Here is a 19,448-nt window from a genome sequence, read left to right on the forward strand (position 1 = left end):
TTCTCGCATTTATTGCGACCGTAGGTCGCATTTACTACCAAAACCTCCACCGGCTGTCTGTCCGTCCGTCCGTCCGTCCGTCAGTGAGTGAGTCAGTCACACGTCACACGTCACACTTTTGCCCTGCTCATATCTCCACAACCGTTGCCCCCATCCATGCCAAATTTTGCACACACACTCCTTACCTGCCAAACTACAACCTCCAAGGACCCCCGGAGCTCCAGGGACCCCCAGGTCCCTGGGGGACCCCCAGGTGTAAAAAAATGTCCCTCCGTGAGTCACACGCCACACGTCACACTTTTGCCCTGCTCATATCTCCACAACCGTTGCCCCCATCCATGACAAATTTTGCACACACACTCCTTACCTGCCAAACTACAACCTCCAAGGACCCCCGGAGCTCCAGGGACCTCCAGGTCCCTGGGGGACCCCCAGGTGTAAAAAATGACCAAATGTGCAAAAATGACCAAATGACCACCCCAACGGGGCTGCTCACGGGGAATTCCTGGGGACCACCCACTCCTGGTGCTCCAGAACGGATGCAAAAGTGGTGGCGCCCCCAGTGGAGGACCCCCTCCACTGCAGCTCACATAAAATGCCGTAACTCGGGCTAGGAGCGTCCGGGAGAGCCGGGGCAGGTACCTATTCGTCCACCAAGGCAACCCCTCATTTCTCACATGGCCCTCTTCTAGCGCCACCTTCAGGCCGATTTTTAAAACACATTTTTGGACACTGCTCCTACAGTTTTTGCCCTAAAATCACGCAAATCGCTACACAGTATGTCTACACTCATCCCATCAACATGAATCTGTCCCATATAGCGCCACCTTCAGGCCGATTTTTAAAAACACATTTTTGGACACTGCTCCTCCAGATTTTGCCCTAAAATCACGAAAATCACTACACAGCATGTCTACACTCATGTCATCAACATGGATCAGGAAGATTTTGGAAAAACACATTTTTGCCCTATTTGTGGAGATAAGCGACCTACGGTCGCTTATCTCCCGAATAAGGAGTCTTACTGGTAGATAGATGACATGTGCATACCGGTATACAGTAGCAGCATCTATAGTTAATCTTTGGATCGTTTGGAGTGTCTGTATTTGTAGGTGGTGTTTTAAACGTAATAGTTTTCATATCATTCCCACTTCTTTCATTCTGTACATCGACTGGGAACGCTTTATTTTGCGCTTTAACTATTGAAAAATAGCAGATCTACAAGCTCACGGAGCGGCACTGAGTGCTGCGCTGCGAGCTTGTAGATCTGCTATTTTTGAAAAATTTTGAACATTTTTAGCAAAATTCAAAACGTTTTTTGAAAAACCTACTGTATGTTTCTATGTCAGTGGTGCTCAAACATTTTCACGTGAAGGACGCTAAAAATGATATGTATTTGGCCACGGACCCCCATCTCAAAATATTTAGTTCCAGGGACCCCCCCAGAAGCATAATTACAGTTACAAATGTTCGCTTAAAAAATACACATATTCAAAGATTTGCATGAGCCGCGCTGTGAGCTTGTATATCTGCTATTTTTCAATAGCTAAAGTATAAAATAATGAAGGATTCCCTCCACCTTGGGCCCTAGTAACTCAGTCTGACTTTCCCCCCTTGTGACGCCCCTGATGAAAAGTCTTACCGATCCATGTAGACGATTTGTGGGAACTCCAATTTCTTGTGGATCTTCTCGGGTCGTCCAAGCTGGGCATTGAACTCGAATCTTGACAGTTCAAAGGTCAGGACCGGTGGTAATTTTGAGAACCATCTCTGCAATCAGCCCCCCAAAAAATTGACTTTCTTATTAGTAAGCACAAATACTGGTAGGTCACTCTATTTTTTGTTGACAATAATAACGGTACATTATTTCAGCAGTGCCGCTTGTAGATCTGCTGTTTTTGCAAAATTGTGCAAGTCTTTGAATATTCTTTTACCCGGTTCTATAAATGTCTTCTAAATCCTTCTTCTAAATCAGTGTTCTCAGAACTTTTCAATGTCAAGGACCCCCAGAATTACATGCATTTGGCCGCAGACCCCATCTCAAAATATGTTGTTCCAGGGACCCCCCAGAAGCAAATATTTGAGTTACAAATGTTCGCTTTCAAAAATATATATTCAAAGACTTGCAAAACAAAATCAAGATAAAAAAAAAAAATAGCAGATCTACAAGCTCGCAGCGCTTGTAGATCTGCTATTTTTCAATAGTTCAAGTATTACATAATTCTAGGCCTAAATGGGTTAAATAATAATGATTTAGTTCACCTCGTGGCTAGGTGAAGCGCTTTGATCTGAATGGAGGGATTCGATATCCTTCTCTACCATGGCACCCTCCAGACATTCATCCAGGTTGTTGTAACCGTTGACTTGTAGAGGATATTGGCCAAACTGCTCAATATTGGACAATGTCTTACCTATACAATAAGAATATGGTTGGAGTGAATTACAGTGGCACTTTACATCATCAACAACAACAACAACAACAACAACAAAACCAATGTTTTTATCCATACCCTCATGTCTTCTCTCTGTCACAAAGGTACCATAGAAAAGCTGGACCATGGGGTTTTCCTGTTTGTCCTCTGGATTTCTGAAAGTAAAACAACATAACAATGTCCACAATGGTTCATTCAATACATTGACTAGGGCCATGCATACCAGTACCATGTACTCAACTGATTCATTCTATTGCTGCATGAGCATGTGGATTATGCTTGTGATGCTGGGAACTCAATCCATGCCACTGTTGAAGTAACTTCTACTTCAACTTCAACATGCTTATTAGCAGTGGTGTAAAGTACATAACTAAGTACATTTACTTAAAGTGTTAGTTCAGCTATTTTTGACTGAGCTGACTAAGCTGAGTGAAATACTTGCCATTAAAATAGTGGTTAAATGTATGAATTCATTACCAGAGTCCTGTGGTCAGAGTTCTGGTCAGTTTTAGATGAATATAAAGTAGTTCCGGTGATTTGGCAGGGGCTCATGGCCCAATCATTAAAAATAGATGAATCCACAAAACTAGCGTCATTTGTATTGTTTGACCTATTTCTACCAAATAGACCAACTTTCGTTCAACTTTGACCCCTCTGTCACATGGTACTATTTTTTGTGTCCAGTATCACTACGCCACTGCAACGTATATCCCCAAAACAAGGTGCTTTACAGTCAGCTGATCAGAACGAAACCTCACTCTATATGGTAGAAATAGGCCAACAATACAAATGACACTAGTTTTGTGGATTAATCTATTTTCAATGATTGGGCCACGCCAAATGGCCCCCACCCCATTGGAACTACTTAATATTCATTAGAAACTGACCAGAACTCTGACCACGGGACTCTGGTAATGGATTAATACATTTGTAACCACTATTTTAATGGCAAGTATTTCACACAGCTTTATGTCAAAAATTGCTGAACTAACACTTTAAGTACTGTACTTAAGTACACTTTTTAAGTATTTGTACTTTACTTGAGTATTTCCAATTTCCAATACTTTTACTTCTACTCCACTACATCTCAGATTCAAATATTGTACTTTCACTCCACACCAAATTAATTGAAAACTTACTAGTTACTAGTTACTTTGCAGGTATAAATTATAATGTTATAAAACATACATAAACTACTTTAGCCCTATTTCACACCTAGGCTGTTTGAAAATAGCCGATCTACAAGCTCACAACGCGTCGCATCGCGACGCGTTGTGAGCTTGTAGATAATTGGTAAAACATACTTTTAATACACGTACTTGATATCGTTTTTTTTTTCACTCTCTATCAAATGTCTTTGCCAAAAAATAGCCGATCTACAAGCTCACAACACGTCGCATTGTGACACGTTGTGAGCTTGTAGATCTGCTATTTTTTGGCAAATGTTCCGCCCCAGGATAATGGATTTTGATTATCGCAATAATATCGTAAATCGCGATTTCTTTGGTCACAACAATCGTGATATGACATTTTCATATCGTCCCATCCCCAGACACTGCCTTGTTGTGTCGTGTTGTTCTCTGGCTACGCTACTTGCTTGGTGTCCAGAGAAGTAACTAAACTGCGGGATCAGTCACCGCCCTTAACACCTTCTAAGCCAAGGGGAGCCCCTTAATGTTAAAACCGTACTATATCGCACATCCCCCCAGGGACTCTCAGCCACGTCGTACATTCCCGGACTTTGTCTTTAAAACCGGAATAAAAGCTTTTGATCCGAAAATCGGCGATCGTCTAACCTTCCCTAGTCACCACTCGTGCACTGATAGCTCATGCAGACCGTGCATGAAGCAGAGGTGACGTCAGCGCCTCTCCTTCTCCAAGGCACCTTCCACCCATCCGTTTACTGTCTACACACTCGAGCTCCTCCTGCAGCCATGCTTGGGGCTATGCTAGCGAAACTTTTCAGTTCTGTTCTTCAGTCACACATGGACTATTTGCGGGGACATTTACGTGAAAGGATCGCGCACACGAAACGCATGGGGACATCGACGATCGGCCAAAACCCCCATTCTATCCCAACGGAAATCGAGAAAATCATGGTGAGTTACTGGCCTGGGGGGGGGGAAAAAAGAAAAAACAGCGGCGCTGTTCAAGATGGAGGGGCTGCGGGGTCATGTTTATAAACATAATATTATGTCTCAGATCACAATACAATAATAGAAATGTCACGGCTAATCTACCAACCACCATTCTATTTCGGACGTCAAGGTGTTAATAGAGGAAAGCTCTTAGGACCATGACAGAGGATTGACTAATTCACAACATGCAGTAACGTACTTTCCGTTGGCGGCCAACTGGAAGGCGTCCTCCAACCAGTCCAGGAGTTTGTGGGTAAACTCACTGACATCCTAGAATCAACAGAAGAGGACAGATTCATTATACTGTATATGGGGGGTGGAGGCTCATGCATGCATGGCAGGAGTTCTGGTCAAGAGCTCTAATAGGCGGGTGACTCAAAAGCCCCCTTTCCACTGCAAGGTGGAACCAGAACTTTCAGGAACCTGAACCTATTTTTTTGGTTCTGGTTGTGTTTCCATTGCGTACGGCCCGGTTTCAGACGAGGTTCCTGGAACCTTTTTTAGGTTCTGCTCCTGAGGTAGAACTAAACTTTAGTTCTGGGAACCTATGGGAGGGGCCAGCAGCGCTGCTGCTCTTTTTTGGGACCTTCCCGGTTAGTTCTGGTTATATGGAAACGTAAGCAGAACTTGGTCCCGGAACCTCACAGGTTCTTGAAAGTTCTTGGTTCTGGAAAGTTCTGGTTCTAGTTCTGGGTTGGCCCTACAGTGGAACTGGGGCTTAGACCAGGATTTCTGTACCCCTACGAGGGCTCAACTTCAGTCAAAATAAACTAAACTACTTCGCTGATCACCTAAACCAATGGCAGTTTTGTCATGAGCCACCGCAGACATAACCCGGAAATAAGCGGCGGTCGAGTTGGATGTATTTTATTTCAAGACAAAAACAATGTGTTTTACAGAGTGGGTGGGGTGCTGAGAGGTTTCCCACCACGGAGAATAGACTTTCAACAACGCAAAACTACCTTTGTTTAGGTGAGTAGCGAAGTAGTTTTGTTTATTTTGACTGAAGTTGAGCCCTCGTAGGGGTAGAGAAATCCTGGTCTAGTCTTTGAGTCAACCGCCTGTCAGTGCGTCAGTGAGAACTCGCTGACGCTCTGGACCAGAGCTAGCATAGCAGGAGTTCCCAAACTATCCAAAAAGATGCATTTGGTGTAAGACCACTAGAGGGCAGTATTTGAATTTGAATTGAATAATAACAATGATAATAGTCTCCACCAGCCGGCATGGGGGAGAGTATGTTTTCGCCCCTGTCCGTCCGTTTTTTAAGCAAGTTATCTCTGTCTGAAGTCTAACCTTTTTCAGGCCCCGACCCCCAAATGAATCATATTTTAACTGGGGACCCCCCCACCCTACGAGCACTAAGAGTTGATGCATAACATTTGTATAACACGGTTCTATTGTGAAAATAGAAGATCTACATAGCGTTGTGAGCATGTAGATCGGCTATTTTCACAATCTCTGCCTCTAATATTTGACAATTTGGCCAATGTTCAATTTGTCATTTTAGAGGTATTAAAAAGTCCTTAAATTGTCACTTTAGAAATGTGCAGATACCCTCTATACACTTAAACCTCCTGTTGGTTTGTTTACTGTTGAGTGAGAAGAGAAAACAATGTTGCACATTAAGTTCATCATCTGGGGACCCCCGAAAATAATTTGGGGACCCCCTTGGTGCCATCTTGTACCTGCTGTGTGCCATGGTGTACCTGCTGGGCCTCGCTGGTCCTGAAGGCGTCCCTCAGGAGCTCCACGGCAGCGGAAGGATCCACAAACCTGCGAGTGGACGCCACCATGAGGGAGAACAGACAGCGCAGCTCCTGCATGAAGGCGATGTTCCGCTTGTCCTGCGAACGCAAAAAGCACATTAATGCAACTGAAAACGGCGATGCTCTCATGTTCCGTCAGACCTGAATGAAACGAGATGAATTGTGGAAATGTGTGTGGCGTTTTGTGGACAAAATAATCAGGATAGGTTTTTCGTTCAATTTTGTGGTTGTTGTGTGCCATGTTAAATCATCACACAACATTTCTACTTTTCACCAATGACTCATAGAGCAGGGGTTTTCAAAGTGGGTGACGGGGCACCCTGGGGTGCCGCGGCAGCAGTCCAGGGTGTGCCGCAAGATCATTTGAAAATATTTGACACCGAAAAGAATATATATTTTGTATCATTTTAAACCTATACAAAGTACAATGTTATTTTCAGTTACCAAAATGGCTATTATCTCAACATTTTCCTCACAACATAATCTCGGGGAGAATAATGGCAAAAATACCCTTATGGTTTCCCCTTATATAGAGGTGAATTAATTACAATTTTGATTTAAAAAATAGTCAGATCATATGCTAAAGGTAATATTAAAATATGGCATAAATATAAGGTGCTGGGAGTGAAAATTATGAATATAATGTAGGGGTGCCTCGGAGGAAAAACATATTTATAGGGGTGCCCTGAGTCAAAAAAAGTTTGGGAACCCCTGTCATAGAGTATACTATCACTTTATAATAAGGGTCACTGATTCATTAATTAGCCATTATGAAATAAAGATCAGACAAGGGTCGGATTCGAACCCTGGTACTTGTGCACTCTGTGACCTGGCTGAACCATCACGCACCCCCAGCTATTATCTCAGGGGTCTTCAACGTTTTCAGGCCGGGGACCCCCAAACTGATGGGGAGATGGAGCAGGGACCCCCTACCACCTCGTAGGGTTGGGGGGTCGGGGCTACGACATAATTTTTATTTTAAACATGTAGAAGTTACAGCGAGCAGGGTGGGCCGTACCACTACCATTTCTAAACATACATAGTAATCATGTATTCAAGCTATTCAAAATGGATAGAATCATGATTTATTTTTTAACATAAATGTGAAAAAAAAAAGTTTTTTTGATTTTTTTTTTATAATTTCGCGGACCCCCTGCAGTACCTCCGCGGACCCCCTAGGGGTCGCGGACCCCCTGTTGAAGACCCCTGTATTATCTAATGCTTAAAGATGCAGTGCCATGATGATCAGGTATTATGATTATACTAGGAGGAAGATTTTTTCCAGAAAAGTGTACAGAAAGTGTTAAAATTATGTTTTTTTTATGTGGCCACAGTTCATTAAGTATGCCCGGTTGTCAGGTCGTCATCCAGCTGAAGTTTGCCACACCCACAGTGTTGGGTGTACAGTATGGTAAAAGGGGAGGCAAGGATCTTATGATGTCATTAAATCTGTGTTCTTCGATCGGAAAAGAAAGGAAGAAACCAAAAAGCCACAGGGAAGGCAAATTTGCACACCGTCGGGTGTTCTATAATGTTAACTCCATAGACACATACAAAACAGAAAAAGTACAAAACTATGGCACCACCCCTTTAACCCAGCCCAATTATGATTCATTATTTTCATAGATGTTCATTCATAGATAGACATACATTAGTTTTTATGGTAATTCATGGTGATGTTGGCATAGGATACTCACCGAGTGGCTCTTACACTTCTCCAACAGCTGCTCTGTCAGAGTGTAGCTGAGAACCAGCCTCCTGAAGACAGGCAGATGGAACAGTGACTGCCAACAATACAAGAGGAAAAGGAGACATTATTCTAATGCAATCATTTACAACTTGAGAATATTGTACCTGTATTCATTCTGCAAATAAGTATGTTTAAACAATCAAGACAACAACTGGCCGATAATAAAAGATACCAGTTCTGTTCAGAAATTGTCGTCTCACGTTTCCACAAAATATTAGAAAATGCTCAACAGTGGACTCGATAAAAGCCCGGCTCAATAAGCAGGATCGATAAGGTGCTCATTAACAAGCTCCATCCCTACCGAGGATAAACCTTTTCGATTTTCAATATCATAATGTAAAACTAAATACCAGCATTATATAATTGTATAATTAACATTTATTGTTCAACCTATCAATCAATCAATCAAACTTTATTTATAAAGCACATTTTACACAACCGTTAAGCTGACCAAAGTGCTGTACAGGTGAAAAGAAGTTTAAAAATATACAAAATACAGTATGCAGAAAAAACATTACGTCAAGAAAAACATGTAAAAACAAGCAGATACTTCAAAAGTATCTGTGGTTATTTCTCAGTATTGTAAAGAAGCATGAGCAACATTCTATGCATGATATGTGCAATAATAATAATTAACCCATTTAGGCCTAGACTTATTGAATGCTTGTTAACCAGTGAAAAATAGCAGATATACAAGCTCACAGCGCGGCACCGAGTGCCGCGCTGCGAGCTTGTAGATCTGCTATTTTTGAAAAAGTCGTGAAAATGTGTGCAAATCTTTGAATAGATGTGTTTTCAAAGCGAACGTTTGTAACTCAAATTTTGCTTCTGGGTGGTCCCTGGAACTAGATATTTTGAGATGGGGGTCCGTGGCCAGATAAATATCATTTTGGGGGCCCTTCACATGAAAAGGTTTGAGAACCACTGACATAGTAGTCTCTCAAGAACAGACTAACTGAGCTCCAGTAGAGTGAAAAGGACCTTTTCTTTGACGATGGCTGGCCAGATTGCTGACATAGAAACATATTTTTTCCAAAAACCTTAGAAGGATTCAAAAGACACTTATAGAATCGGGTCAAAATTCTAATTTTCACGATTTTTCAAAAATAGCAGATCTACAAGCTCGCAGCGCGGCACTCGGTGCCGCGCTGTGAGCTTGTATGTCTGCTATTTTTGTTATATTTAAAGCATAAAATATTGCGTCATAATGTGTTCAGGCCTAAATGGGTTAAGTTCATATTTTACACATGCCATCCTTTCATGGCAATGTACGGTAAATGAATCAACGTCGGCTTCAATAAGCCATTTCATCCAATTAGTCTTCTATCAATGTCATACAGTATGGGCGCACAGTGGTGCTTCCAAGCACTTATGAAAACCTCACTGTATCGTCTTTCCCATTGTCCTAGGGAATTACATTACAGCCTATCTAAATCTTACTGTAATTTACCCCACAAAAGATAACCGTGGAAACATGAGGGGACGTCAGGGGTTATGTGGTCACTTAATCTGATGACGACTCTTTTCTGGTAAAAGTGTTTTTATCAAGGGGTCGAAAACTGTTGATACTAAAACAAAACTGATTAGAGAACAAACAAGACAACAGTGATGCTAGAATAAATAGTTGGGTATTAGTTTGATATCTTTTGCATTAAAACTGCAATTGGCTAATGTTTCAATTCCCTTACAGTACAACAGGCCACATGCTACCTCTCAATGTGTATGGAGGAGCTTATTGTTGCAGTCGGGAAGAAACCTTGTTCTCCATATTTCTATCTCATCTGTCTCACGTTTCCAGATATTTCATCGATCTACAAGCTCACAATGCATCACGATGTAGGCCTGTAGGCTTTATGAATATACCATCGGGAAAAAAAAATATTGTGTAAAAAAAAAAAAAAAAAAAAAAGAAGCATTGCAGATGCCATAGCACCCCAAATCATAACTGACTTCGGAAACTTCCCACTGGACTTCAAGCAACTCTGACTTCAGAAGGTTGACAGGTCTCTAATATAAATACTTGTTTTTAGTGGTCTCGTGTAATATTGTAATATTTTGAAATATGGACGTTTTGATATTCATTCAAAATCAACATCTTAGCAAAAAAGGTTTGGAATAATTCACTGAATGTCCAATGTATCTAGAATATTTGACAGTTTCAAGAAATATATGAAAGTTTCAAGAAAATTTACTTTTACACAATATTGTACTTCTTTTTTAGTTTTTAGATCGGCATAAAAGTATTAAGAAGAGCTTATGAAAAAATAACTAAATTAGATCTATTGATGTATTTTCTTGTTTTAGACATTTCCTGAAAAGTAGTTTTGGACTAGGGATAAGGGACGATAAGCGATATTATCGTTTATCGTAATAAGAAACACTCACGATAATCGTATTGCGGACATTTCATTTAGATCTGCTATTTTTTGGCAAATGCCCCAGGATAATGTATTTTGATTATCGCGATAATATTGTAAATCGCGATTTCTTTTGTCACAAAAATCGTGATATGAAATTTTCATATGGTCCCAATCCCTATTTTGAACATACCAGGTTTCTACACAACAGCGACGATATCAGAGTTAAATAGAGACAAATGAGCACTCCTTCATGTCTGCTCTAATCGGCAGGGATGTGAGCTCATTCCAGGCCTGTGCTGTTCCATCATCACAACACTGCACTATTTAATTAATTATCCTTGCAGTCTATGCATTTCAATGAAGGCTCCGGTGTCTGTGCCGAGCCACCCGATAGGCTTGGCCAGATTCAGTCTGGAATGGACTTTTAATAGAATTAGAAACACGGCGAACGTGAAGATGCTTTTTATTTTGATTTGGAGGGAGGGGGGAAACAACTAAAGGTACTGCTGTTGACGCGATACTGTAACTCCGTTAGGACGGCATGGAGTTGATGCAAAGGCATGGCTCCAGAACGTACTACTATACTGTAGATACAGTATATCTGTGCTCAGTTATATTGTCAGGGAATAAGAGTGAGAGTGGCCATTACAGTTGGAGTGTATACATCAGCGATTTTCAACCTGTGGGCCGGGGCAAAACACTACGATTTTAATATGACATTATGATTAATTAAAAGGTTATTGTCAAAATAAAGTCATGGTATTTTTCCTTTAAACCGAAAAGAAAAAAATGTTTTCATTGCGATATTGATGAATAGGAACTTGATTGATCCAATCACTTCACATTGTTTTCTCACTCAACAGTTAACAAACCAGCATAAAGTTTAAGTGTACAGTATAGACTAGAGGGTGTATGCACATTTCTACAGTGACAATTTAAGGACTTTTTAATACCTCTAAAATGACACAATTAAACATTGGCCAAATTGTCAAATATTAGAGGCAGAAGTTGTGAAAATAGCCGATCTACATGCTCACAACGCCTCGCAACGTGAGGGTGGGTCCCCAGTTAAAATATGATTATTTGGGGGTAACGGCCTGAAAAGGTGACCCTGGAGAAAAAGGTGACCCTGGAGAAAAAGGTGACCCTGGAGAGAGCCATTAAACAGAGACTAGCAAGAGCCAGGGAGACATTCGCTGGATGAGTACAAGTACAAGTACTGTACCAATGCCCTTGGACCCACTGACATTAAAACCAACTGTAACTCGTCCAGGACTATAAATATTTGTCCACAGCCGAGCAAGGGAATTATTTTAAACCACAACTGCAGATTGAGCGGTGGGACGCTATTGGAACAGGTGTTGGCGTTTGCACACTCAGCTGGGTCAAATCATGACCCAGCTTGATTTTTGTCTGAAGAAGGTCACCAATCGCTATCCCGTCTCCAATTAGTACAGAACTCAGCTGCCAGATTACTCACAAACTCTAGGAAACGCGACCATATCACCCCCATCTTAGCTGCTCTCCACTGGTTACCTGTTAGTGCTAGAAGCAGGTCAATGTTGATCAAAATACCAATTCTTCTACGTTCTGTAATTGTGTAGACTTCTCGTACTTAACACTTGGGCTGCCATTATTGTGATAATCATTTGGCTGCAGAGAGCCGCGGAAAGCCACGATCATGTCCATGTTGTGGAAATTGATGATTTTAAAATCGACGTCAGTTTGTTTACTTTCGGTCGCAAAACTAAAATCCTAACCGCGGCTGGCCGTCGCGGCCCAGTGTCGCCGTGAAAATAAGCAGTTTCTTTGCTTCAGCAATGAATAGGAGTCTTATGCAGATTACATGCTTCCTGGTGCTGGCAGCCAAGTTGCATCATGGAATATGTAGTTGTATGTAGTTCTCAACTAGTGCTCCCCCCAGGGCACTAGTTGAGAACCACTGTCCTAAAGCAGAATTTATTTGGACACTTGAAAAAATATTTTATATCATTTTAAGCTTACAAAGTACAAAGTTATTTTCAGTCAGTTCTAACCAAAATGGCTATTATCTAAAAGTTTCCCTCGCAACATAATCACTAAAATATCGTCACTGTTGGGCAGAAACAGTGGTGAAAGTGAGCCGGAACGGCCGGAACCCCCGTTCCGTTAAAACATTTGGGGCCGGAACGGCGTTCCGTTAAGAAAGGGAGAAGCCAGCTGTCAAAAATCCCATGTTAAAAATAACCTGCCACAAACGCACGTCCAGGAAGAAAACAATAGCCTATACTAAAGTCAGATTAACATACAGTAGGCTACACAAGTGTTACTAGTTAGACTATATTTTCTGATAAAGTGCTTCTAAATTATTCCCGTGGGTTTGTGTAGGTCAGTGTAATCGATTCGGTTTGTTTCAGTGTTTGACACGGAGCGGGTAGAGGTGGGACGTTCGTGAACGAATCGAGTCGTTTGAACGGCTCTTTGAAATGAACGATATAGGATTCGGTTCACAGTAGGGAGCCGTTCCTTCGAATGAGCCAGTCTTTTGAACGGCTCTTTGAAAGGAACGGATCCTAGAGATCCGGCTCACTTCAAAGAGCCATAAATCCCATCTCTAGGAGAGACTCGTCGTGTCTGTGGCACTGTGCCTGCCATGGTGCCTGCATGCGATGCAGCCTTAAGCTGCAGAATAGACCAAAATGATTCTATTCTGCATCTTTGGAAATACCCCAGTAAAGTAGGCTAGGCTATACTTAAAACCTGTACTTAAATACAGTACTTTAGTAAATGTAGACATAGTTACTATAATAATATTATAATATATTATATTATCTGGAATTTATATAGAGCTTTCAAACATGCTTTACATGTGTGTGGGGGCCTGGGGAGACAACAAATAAGAGAGCAGGATATGGTGACAGGATAGAATAATGTTGCTCTATCAGCATTTCTTTCTTTGTTGATGCTGCTACTGTATGTGTTTATGTGGATATACTAAACAAAATGTTGTTGTACAGTGACCATAAACATCTTATCTTATCTTAGGTGATTCTGCTAGCCCTATTGCTTACCCTTCTGTATGGAACAATGAACAATATGAAGAGGCTTATTATAGATATTTCCTTTAGGATTTCAATCATGTTTCATAAGTGTAATGCCGTTGCCTAATTCAGGTGTAGGACCTGTAGTGTTTTTATTGTGTGTGTATAACTATGCCAAAATGCAGTTTTCTATGCATTTCAGGGGTTTTGGGGGGTTAGAGCCTCCCAATTTTTTCCGGCCGCGCAGCTTCGCCGCGCGGCCAATTTTGGGACAGTTCCGGCAAGAATTTCAAACCACTTTCACCACTGGGCAGAAACCTCGTATCTCCAAGTTTCAAATGTGTACATCTTTTGGTAAAGCAAAGCCCTGCTTCATCATACAAGACTGTTGCACAAAACGATCTGCTGTTTTCACTAGTTTAGTACATCTTATAGATGCTAAATACAAAACGAACGCTTTTGGATATACAAGGTTTCCACCCGACAACGACGACATGCTATAAATATAAGGTGCTGGGAGTGAAAATTACAATGTAGGGGTGCCTCGGATTAAAAACATATTTATGGGGTGCCCTGAGACAAAAAAGTTTGGGAACCTCTGTCCTAAAGGATCACCTTCACCTCCTGCATCTTTTACCTGGATGACGGCACTGAACCAGCAGGTGTTGCCAACGTTGCGGATGCCCACGGGCCAGTCGTCCATGCGGATCCAGTCTGCAGGACTGCATATCTCGTTCTGGACCTCGCTTCGCTTCCGCTTCACTCTGGATGTGGTCTCCTCAGCGCTGGCTTCCAGGGCCCTGCGGGAAGAGAGCACACGGTAAGAAGGGGGACTTCTTAATCACTGATCTTGGGGCCATTGGCATAAAGCAGGGGTTCTCAAACTTTTTTTAGGCCGTGACCCCCAAAATAAACATATGAACTGGGGACCCCCCACCCTGACAAGCACTCGGAATTGTAGGTATTACCTTTATTGTGACTCGGTTCCACAGTACAGATAAATATTGTGAAAATAGCAGATCTACATGCTCACAACGCCTCGTGTTGCAAGGCGTTGTGAGCATGTAGATCTGCTATTTTCACAATGTTCGCCTCTTGCTCACTTCATATTTGACAGTTTGGCCAGTTTGGTATTAAAACTGTCTTGAAAGTCCTTAAATTGTCACTTTATAAATGTGCTGATACCCTGTATAGTGTATACACTTATGTAGGTTTGTTTACCGTTGAGTGAGACATTTTTTTTTTACATTAAGCTAATCATCTGGGGACCCCACAGAATAATTTGTGGACCCCACTTGGGGTCCCGACCCCAAGTTTGAGAACCACTGGCATAAAGGAAGGAGTCAGGAATCGATTTCCCCAAATGTAAGCTGTTTGTAAGCATTATTGTGAAAAATAGCAGATATACAAGCTCACAGCGCGGCACCAAGTGCTGCGCTGTGAGCTTGTAGATCTGCTATTTTTGAAAAACCATGACAATTTGTCTTTGAATATATTGACCCGATTAATGTCTCCTAAATCCTAACAGGTTCATGTCAAGGACCCCCAACATGATATGTATTTGGCCTGTGATTAGTGAAACAACCACAATATACTTCCGTAAGAGAGCGACCTTCAAGTGACAGACAATCACATTGTGCATGTTTTGTATTAGAGGATGACATTTTATTCCCGTTCCCGTGGGTCCCGCGGGATTCCCGTGGGACAGGAGTCAAATTTGTATTAATGCCAGGATCGGGACGGGACAGGATTGAAAATCAACAGGAGTGGGCAGGAGCGGGAATCATCCCAGACCAGTTCATCAAATCGCAGAAATAAATTGCACAGGCAAGTGAGGTCTTTGAACTGCGAACATTATAAGATTATACATTATATAATAATAAACATGATATCAAATATAATATGGATCAAAATAGAAAAACATCTGCGCGATTTTATTTTTTTATATTTTTTTCGGGAGCGGGATGTGAACGGGAGTGATTTTGACCAGGAGCGGGATGGGACCAGGAGTCATTTTACAGGAGTGGGACAGGATGGGATTTTTTTCCCCACTCTAGCCCAGGATTGGGATGGGACAGGATTTTTTCTGCGGGAGTGGGACGGGACAGGAGTGAAAATTCATCAAAATGTCATCCTCTATTTTGTATTGAAGCAAGGAGCCTGGTACCTGCTCAATTCTCTCTCTTCCTCCTGGGCCTTTTTGGACTCCCGCAGGCTGAGCTCGATGGCAGCTTGGAGTTCATCTTTGGGAACACCTGGACATACAACACATACAGAAAGGACCAAGACATGGACATACAACACATACAGAAAGGACCAAGACATGGACATACAACACATACAGAAAGGACCAAGACATGGACATACAACACATACAGAAAGGACCAAGACATGGACATACAACACATACAGAAAGGACCAAGACATGGACATACAACACATACAGAAAGGACCAAGACATGGACATACAACACATACAGAAAGGACCAAGACATGGACATACAACACATACAGAAAGGACCAAGACAACACCATTGGTTTTGTGCACTCAGGTGCATAGAATAGTTCCACAGCTTGTTGTACCTCGTCCTCGTTGCTGCACTTAAGTTTAACATTGAGTCCCGATAGGTAATAGACCTATACTTCACTTAGGGATTTAAAAGAAATCAATTAACTCCTGTTCCACATATATACTGAATGGTTGCAATTTAGGGATGCGAATTATTGATTAATTCATTAATTGATAGTTGATAACCTTATCGATCGATTAACGATAATTGATAAGCACCGTTTTTTTAAGAACCAAATGGAAAATTCGTGTCCAAAACCAAAAATGAGTGCAGAAACATAATTGCCTTTATGTATAATATAACGTTAACGATCTTTAGCTGGACACAGACACACACACCTCCCCTTTGCAGTGCTCAAATGGAGTCTGTCTCATTTCTCTCCAAAAGCCCTTGAATATGATTAAAGATTACTTTGATTTTTGTTAAGATCACATTTGATATCTCACCCACACCATACCTGTAACTTTCACTAGGCAAAAAAAAAAAAAAAAAAACGTTTTTCCAAAAGAGAAAAAAAATGCAATTAATGTATTTTAATCGATTAATTCCTTAGCGGCAATTCATCGATTTTAGATTAATTGTTAACATCCCTATTGCTACATAGATTCTATATTAAAGCTAAAATGAACACTTAACATCTTTAAATCATTTTAAGTCTTTTCAAAATGTATAACTTGTTTCAGGGTCTAGTTGTGGCTTCCTACCTTCTCCGTTGGGGATGACATCTTGTGATTCTCCGGGGTCTTGAACCTCCGCGATCTGTGTTGTCAAGAGTCCAACCGCATGGCCAATGTCACCCTGGCTGGCCTGATGATCATAAAAGACAGGGATAGTCACCTTCCTTCATACCACTCCATTAACAGTTCCTGACATGATGAGTGCAGCCTGCCAAGATGCTTTTACCACTTGAAACCCCAGCATCCATATTCGGGGGGAAACGTTTGCAATTATTTGGCGAAAGGATGTTGGTGTAGATTTAGGAAATCTTTTGAAATAATAAAAAACATTGTAGGAAAAAAAGGTGGTGGTTTGGTGGTGGTTGGTTAGTAGATATTGTGTGATATGGATACTTGTTTAATTAAAAATGTCGATTTTTATACCAAAACACGTTTTCTTACATAGATAACAACAATAATATAAAACAAACTAGTTTTAGTCTCTCAAGTACCGGTACTTGCAGTGGAGTTATTGGTAGCTGTCCTGCTAACCATGGCAGTGTTGTTTACATACTGCCCCATTGGGCCAATGCAGCATCTACAGTATGTATGTATTTATGTCAACTGTGGCCTGTTCCAAAGATATTCAATTAAAGTAGATTTTCTCCTGAAGTGTCTCTCTGAAGGAAAGCCATTTTAGTATAGTATGAAACTCTTGGGAAGAACTGTGTGGCTTGTGATGATCAGGTCCAATATTTAGTTCAGTGGCCACAGGGCTAGAGAATGGTTCAGAAGCTGTGTTCATGTTGTTCACCCTTCCATTGGAAATAAATAATAATAGACTCTAACATGATTCCGGTCTCCTAAAAAGGCGGCCACATACTACTCATGCAGATATGGGAAGAAAACCAAAGATGGCATGTCTCCTATCTCACTCTTCCTGTGAAAACATCTGTCATTCACCTGTGTGTGTCCTGTTAGTCCTTGTCAATGAGGTGTTAATTCACCCTTTGTCAAGTCCCACCCCTTGTCCCGCCCCTCTTCGCACACATTGGTTGCTACGTCTTGCAGCCCTTTCTCTCCATCCACTACCATTGAAATTCAGTTGCTTCTTATTGTTAATTTGTGTATTCAATTCTCATTTTAAACTTGGTTTCAGTAAAAAAATAAAAAGGAGACTCTCAGGTGCAGTATGGGGCTGTTAAGTATGACATCATTTTGTAGGCAGAGGAGAATTTCTGCCCCCAGTTTCCATGAATCTTTTTACTATTTTTACTATTTACACATTTTTCTTCTCTTTGTTGTTGAAAGGAAAGTGTTAGAATTATACTTTAGTCGTTATTTTTTAGTCGTTGTTTTTTGAAATAGCGAGGGACAGAAAATGCTCTGGGGGCAGATTCTCCTCTGCCTACAAAATGATGTCATGGCTTAAAAGCCCCATAGTGACTGGGCATGTTTTTAAATGTTTTTATTTCTCCAAAAAATTATGCTTTAGCCAATTCAACATAAAAAAGCGGAACCATGGCGGGACAAGGCAGATAGAGCCTGCTGTTTGGTCAGTCAGGGACCAATCAGAAGGCTGACAAAGGGTGAATTGTCCATCGTGTTCACCTGTGTTCTGTCAATCCTTTGTGTGTATTTATACAACCTTGTGATGTGTGCTACTTGCCAGTCGGTTGTGAATCTTCTTATTTAACAGATGCGTTTCGCTTGTGAGTCTTCCTGCTTGATCTCCTAGTGTTTTCATGATGTATTTTCTTGATTATTTCTAAACTGCTTGTTTGTAAATGTGTAAATACACCCCTTGCATCATACTGCCCTGCTTCTGCCTCTCATCCATATTCTCCTGAAGCACATATTGACATGTGATATTTGTCAATGTCACTGTTTCTTTGGACCAAAGTGTCCAGTTGTTGACAATGCTGGTGACACTGATCATTATATCGTCGTTGTCGGGTGAAAACCTTGTATGTCCAAAACCGTTGGTTTTGCATTTCTGATTTTTTTAATTATTTGAACAAGTGAAAACAGCCGATCTACAAGCACACAACGCCTCGCACCACGAGGCGTTGTGTGCTTGTAGATCTGCTGTTTTCACTACTGTTGTGCGGCGGCCTTGTATGATGAAGCAGGGCTTTACTTTGCGAAAGAAGGTAAAAATGTGAAACTTGGAGATACAAGGTTTCCACCGACATGAAAAATTGAACTTTAAACGACTTGGAGAACCCAAACTACAAAACCATCAAGGAAATTTGAGAAATTCTTGAGAGTACCTTGAATGTATGCTGGGAAGCAACATGAAAACTACTGTAGTAGTGTCAGTGTAGAGTGTATATACGCTACTAAAAGTCTGTTCACTGAACATTAAGCCATATACTGTAAATCTGCATACCCACAATCCGAGCTAAATTAACACTTGGGGATTTTAAATTGTGTACATCTAGTTAGTGTACACATGTAGTGTATTTAGACTGCAAAAACAAGCCTCCCGTTCACTGCCAATACAGCCACCAAGGCAATGTTTTGGCACTGATTTAAGACCTTTGTTCCCTTTGGTTTCATGTTTTGGAACAGTCTGTGTTAACAGAAGGTAACACTGCTGCCAGCCATGTGTTTGTACAGAGGTAAGATGATGAAAGGACGTCTTTGACCACAGTCTCGCTGTAAGATCCATAAATGTGGCTTACTTTTAGCGCCCTGTGGAGCACTGCTGTGTCTCCGATACCAGTGATTTCCCTCAGCTGGTTCAGCAGCAT

General features: G+C 41.3%; 1 protein-coding gene across 1 annotated transcript in view; it reads right to left on the bottom strand.

The window, feature by feature from the left end:
* Window positions 1-19,448, bottom strand: part of usp28 (ubiquitin specific peptidase 28) — a gene marked incomplete at both ends in the record, with an annotated part of 65,245 nt that extends 45,797 nt beyond the window's left edge. The window contains 10 exons of the mRNA XM_080748703.1: window positions 1,643-1,770; window positions 2,263-2,411; window positions 2,511-2,587; window positions 4,770-4,840; window positions 6,277-6,414; window positions 8,034-8,120; window positions 14,104-14,266; window positions 15,634-15,721; window positions 16,741-16,843; window positions 19,380-19,448. Coding sequence (XP_080604829.1) covers window positions 1,643-1,770; window positions 2,263-2,411; window positions 2,511-2,587; window positions 4,770-4,840; window positions 6,277-6,414; window positions 8,034-8,120; window positions 14,104-14,266; window positions 15,634-15,721; window positions 16,741-16,843; window positions 19,380-19,448 — 1,073 coding nt within the window. The remainder of the gene's footprint in view (window positions 1-1,642; window positions 1,771-2,262; window positions 2,412-2,510; window positions 2,588-4,769; window positions 4,841-6,276; window positions 6,415-8,033; window positions 8,121-14,103; window positions 14,267-15,633; window positions 15,722-16,740; window positions 16,844-19,379) is intronic.

The sequence above is a fragment of the Nannobrachium achirus genome (assembly GCF_963921795.1).
Source record: "Nannobrachium achirus genome assembly, chromosome: 19".
In the NCBI taxonomy this organism is placed as follows: Eukaryota; Metazoa; Chordata; class Actinopteri; order Myctophiformes; family Myctophidae; genus Nannobrachium; species Nannobrachium achirus.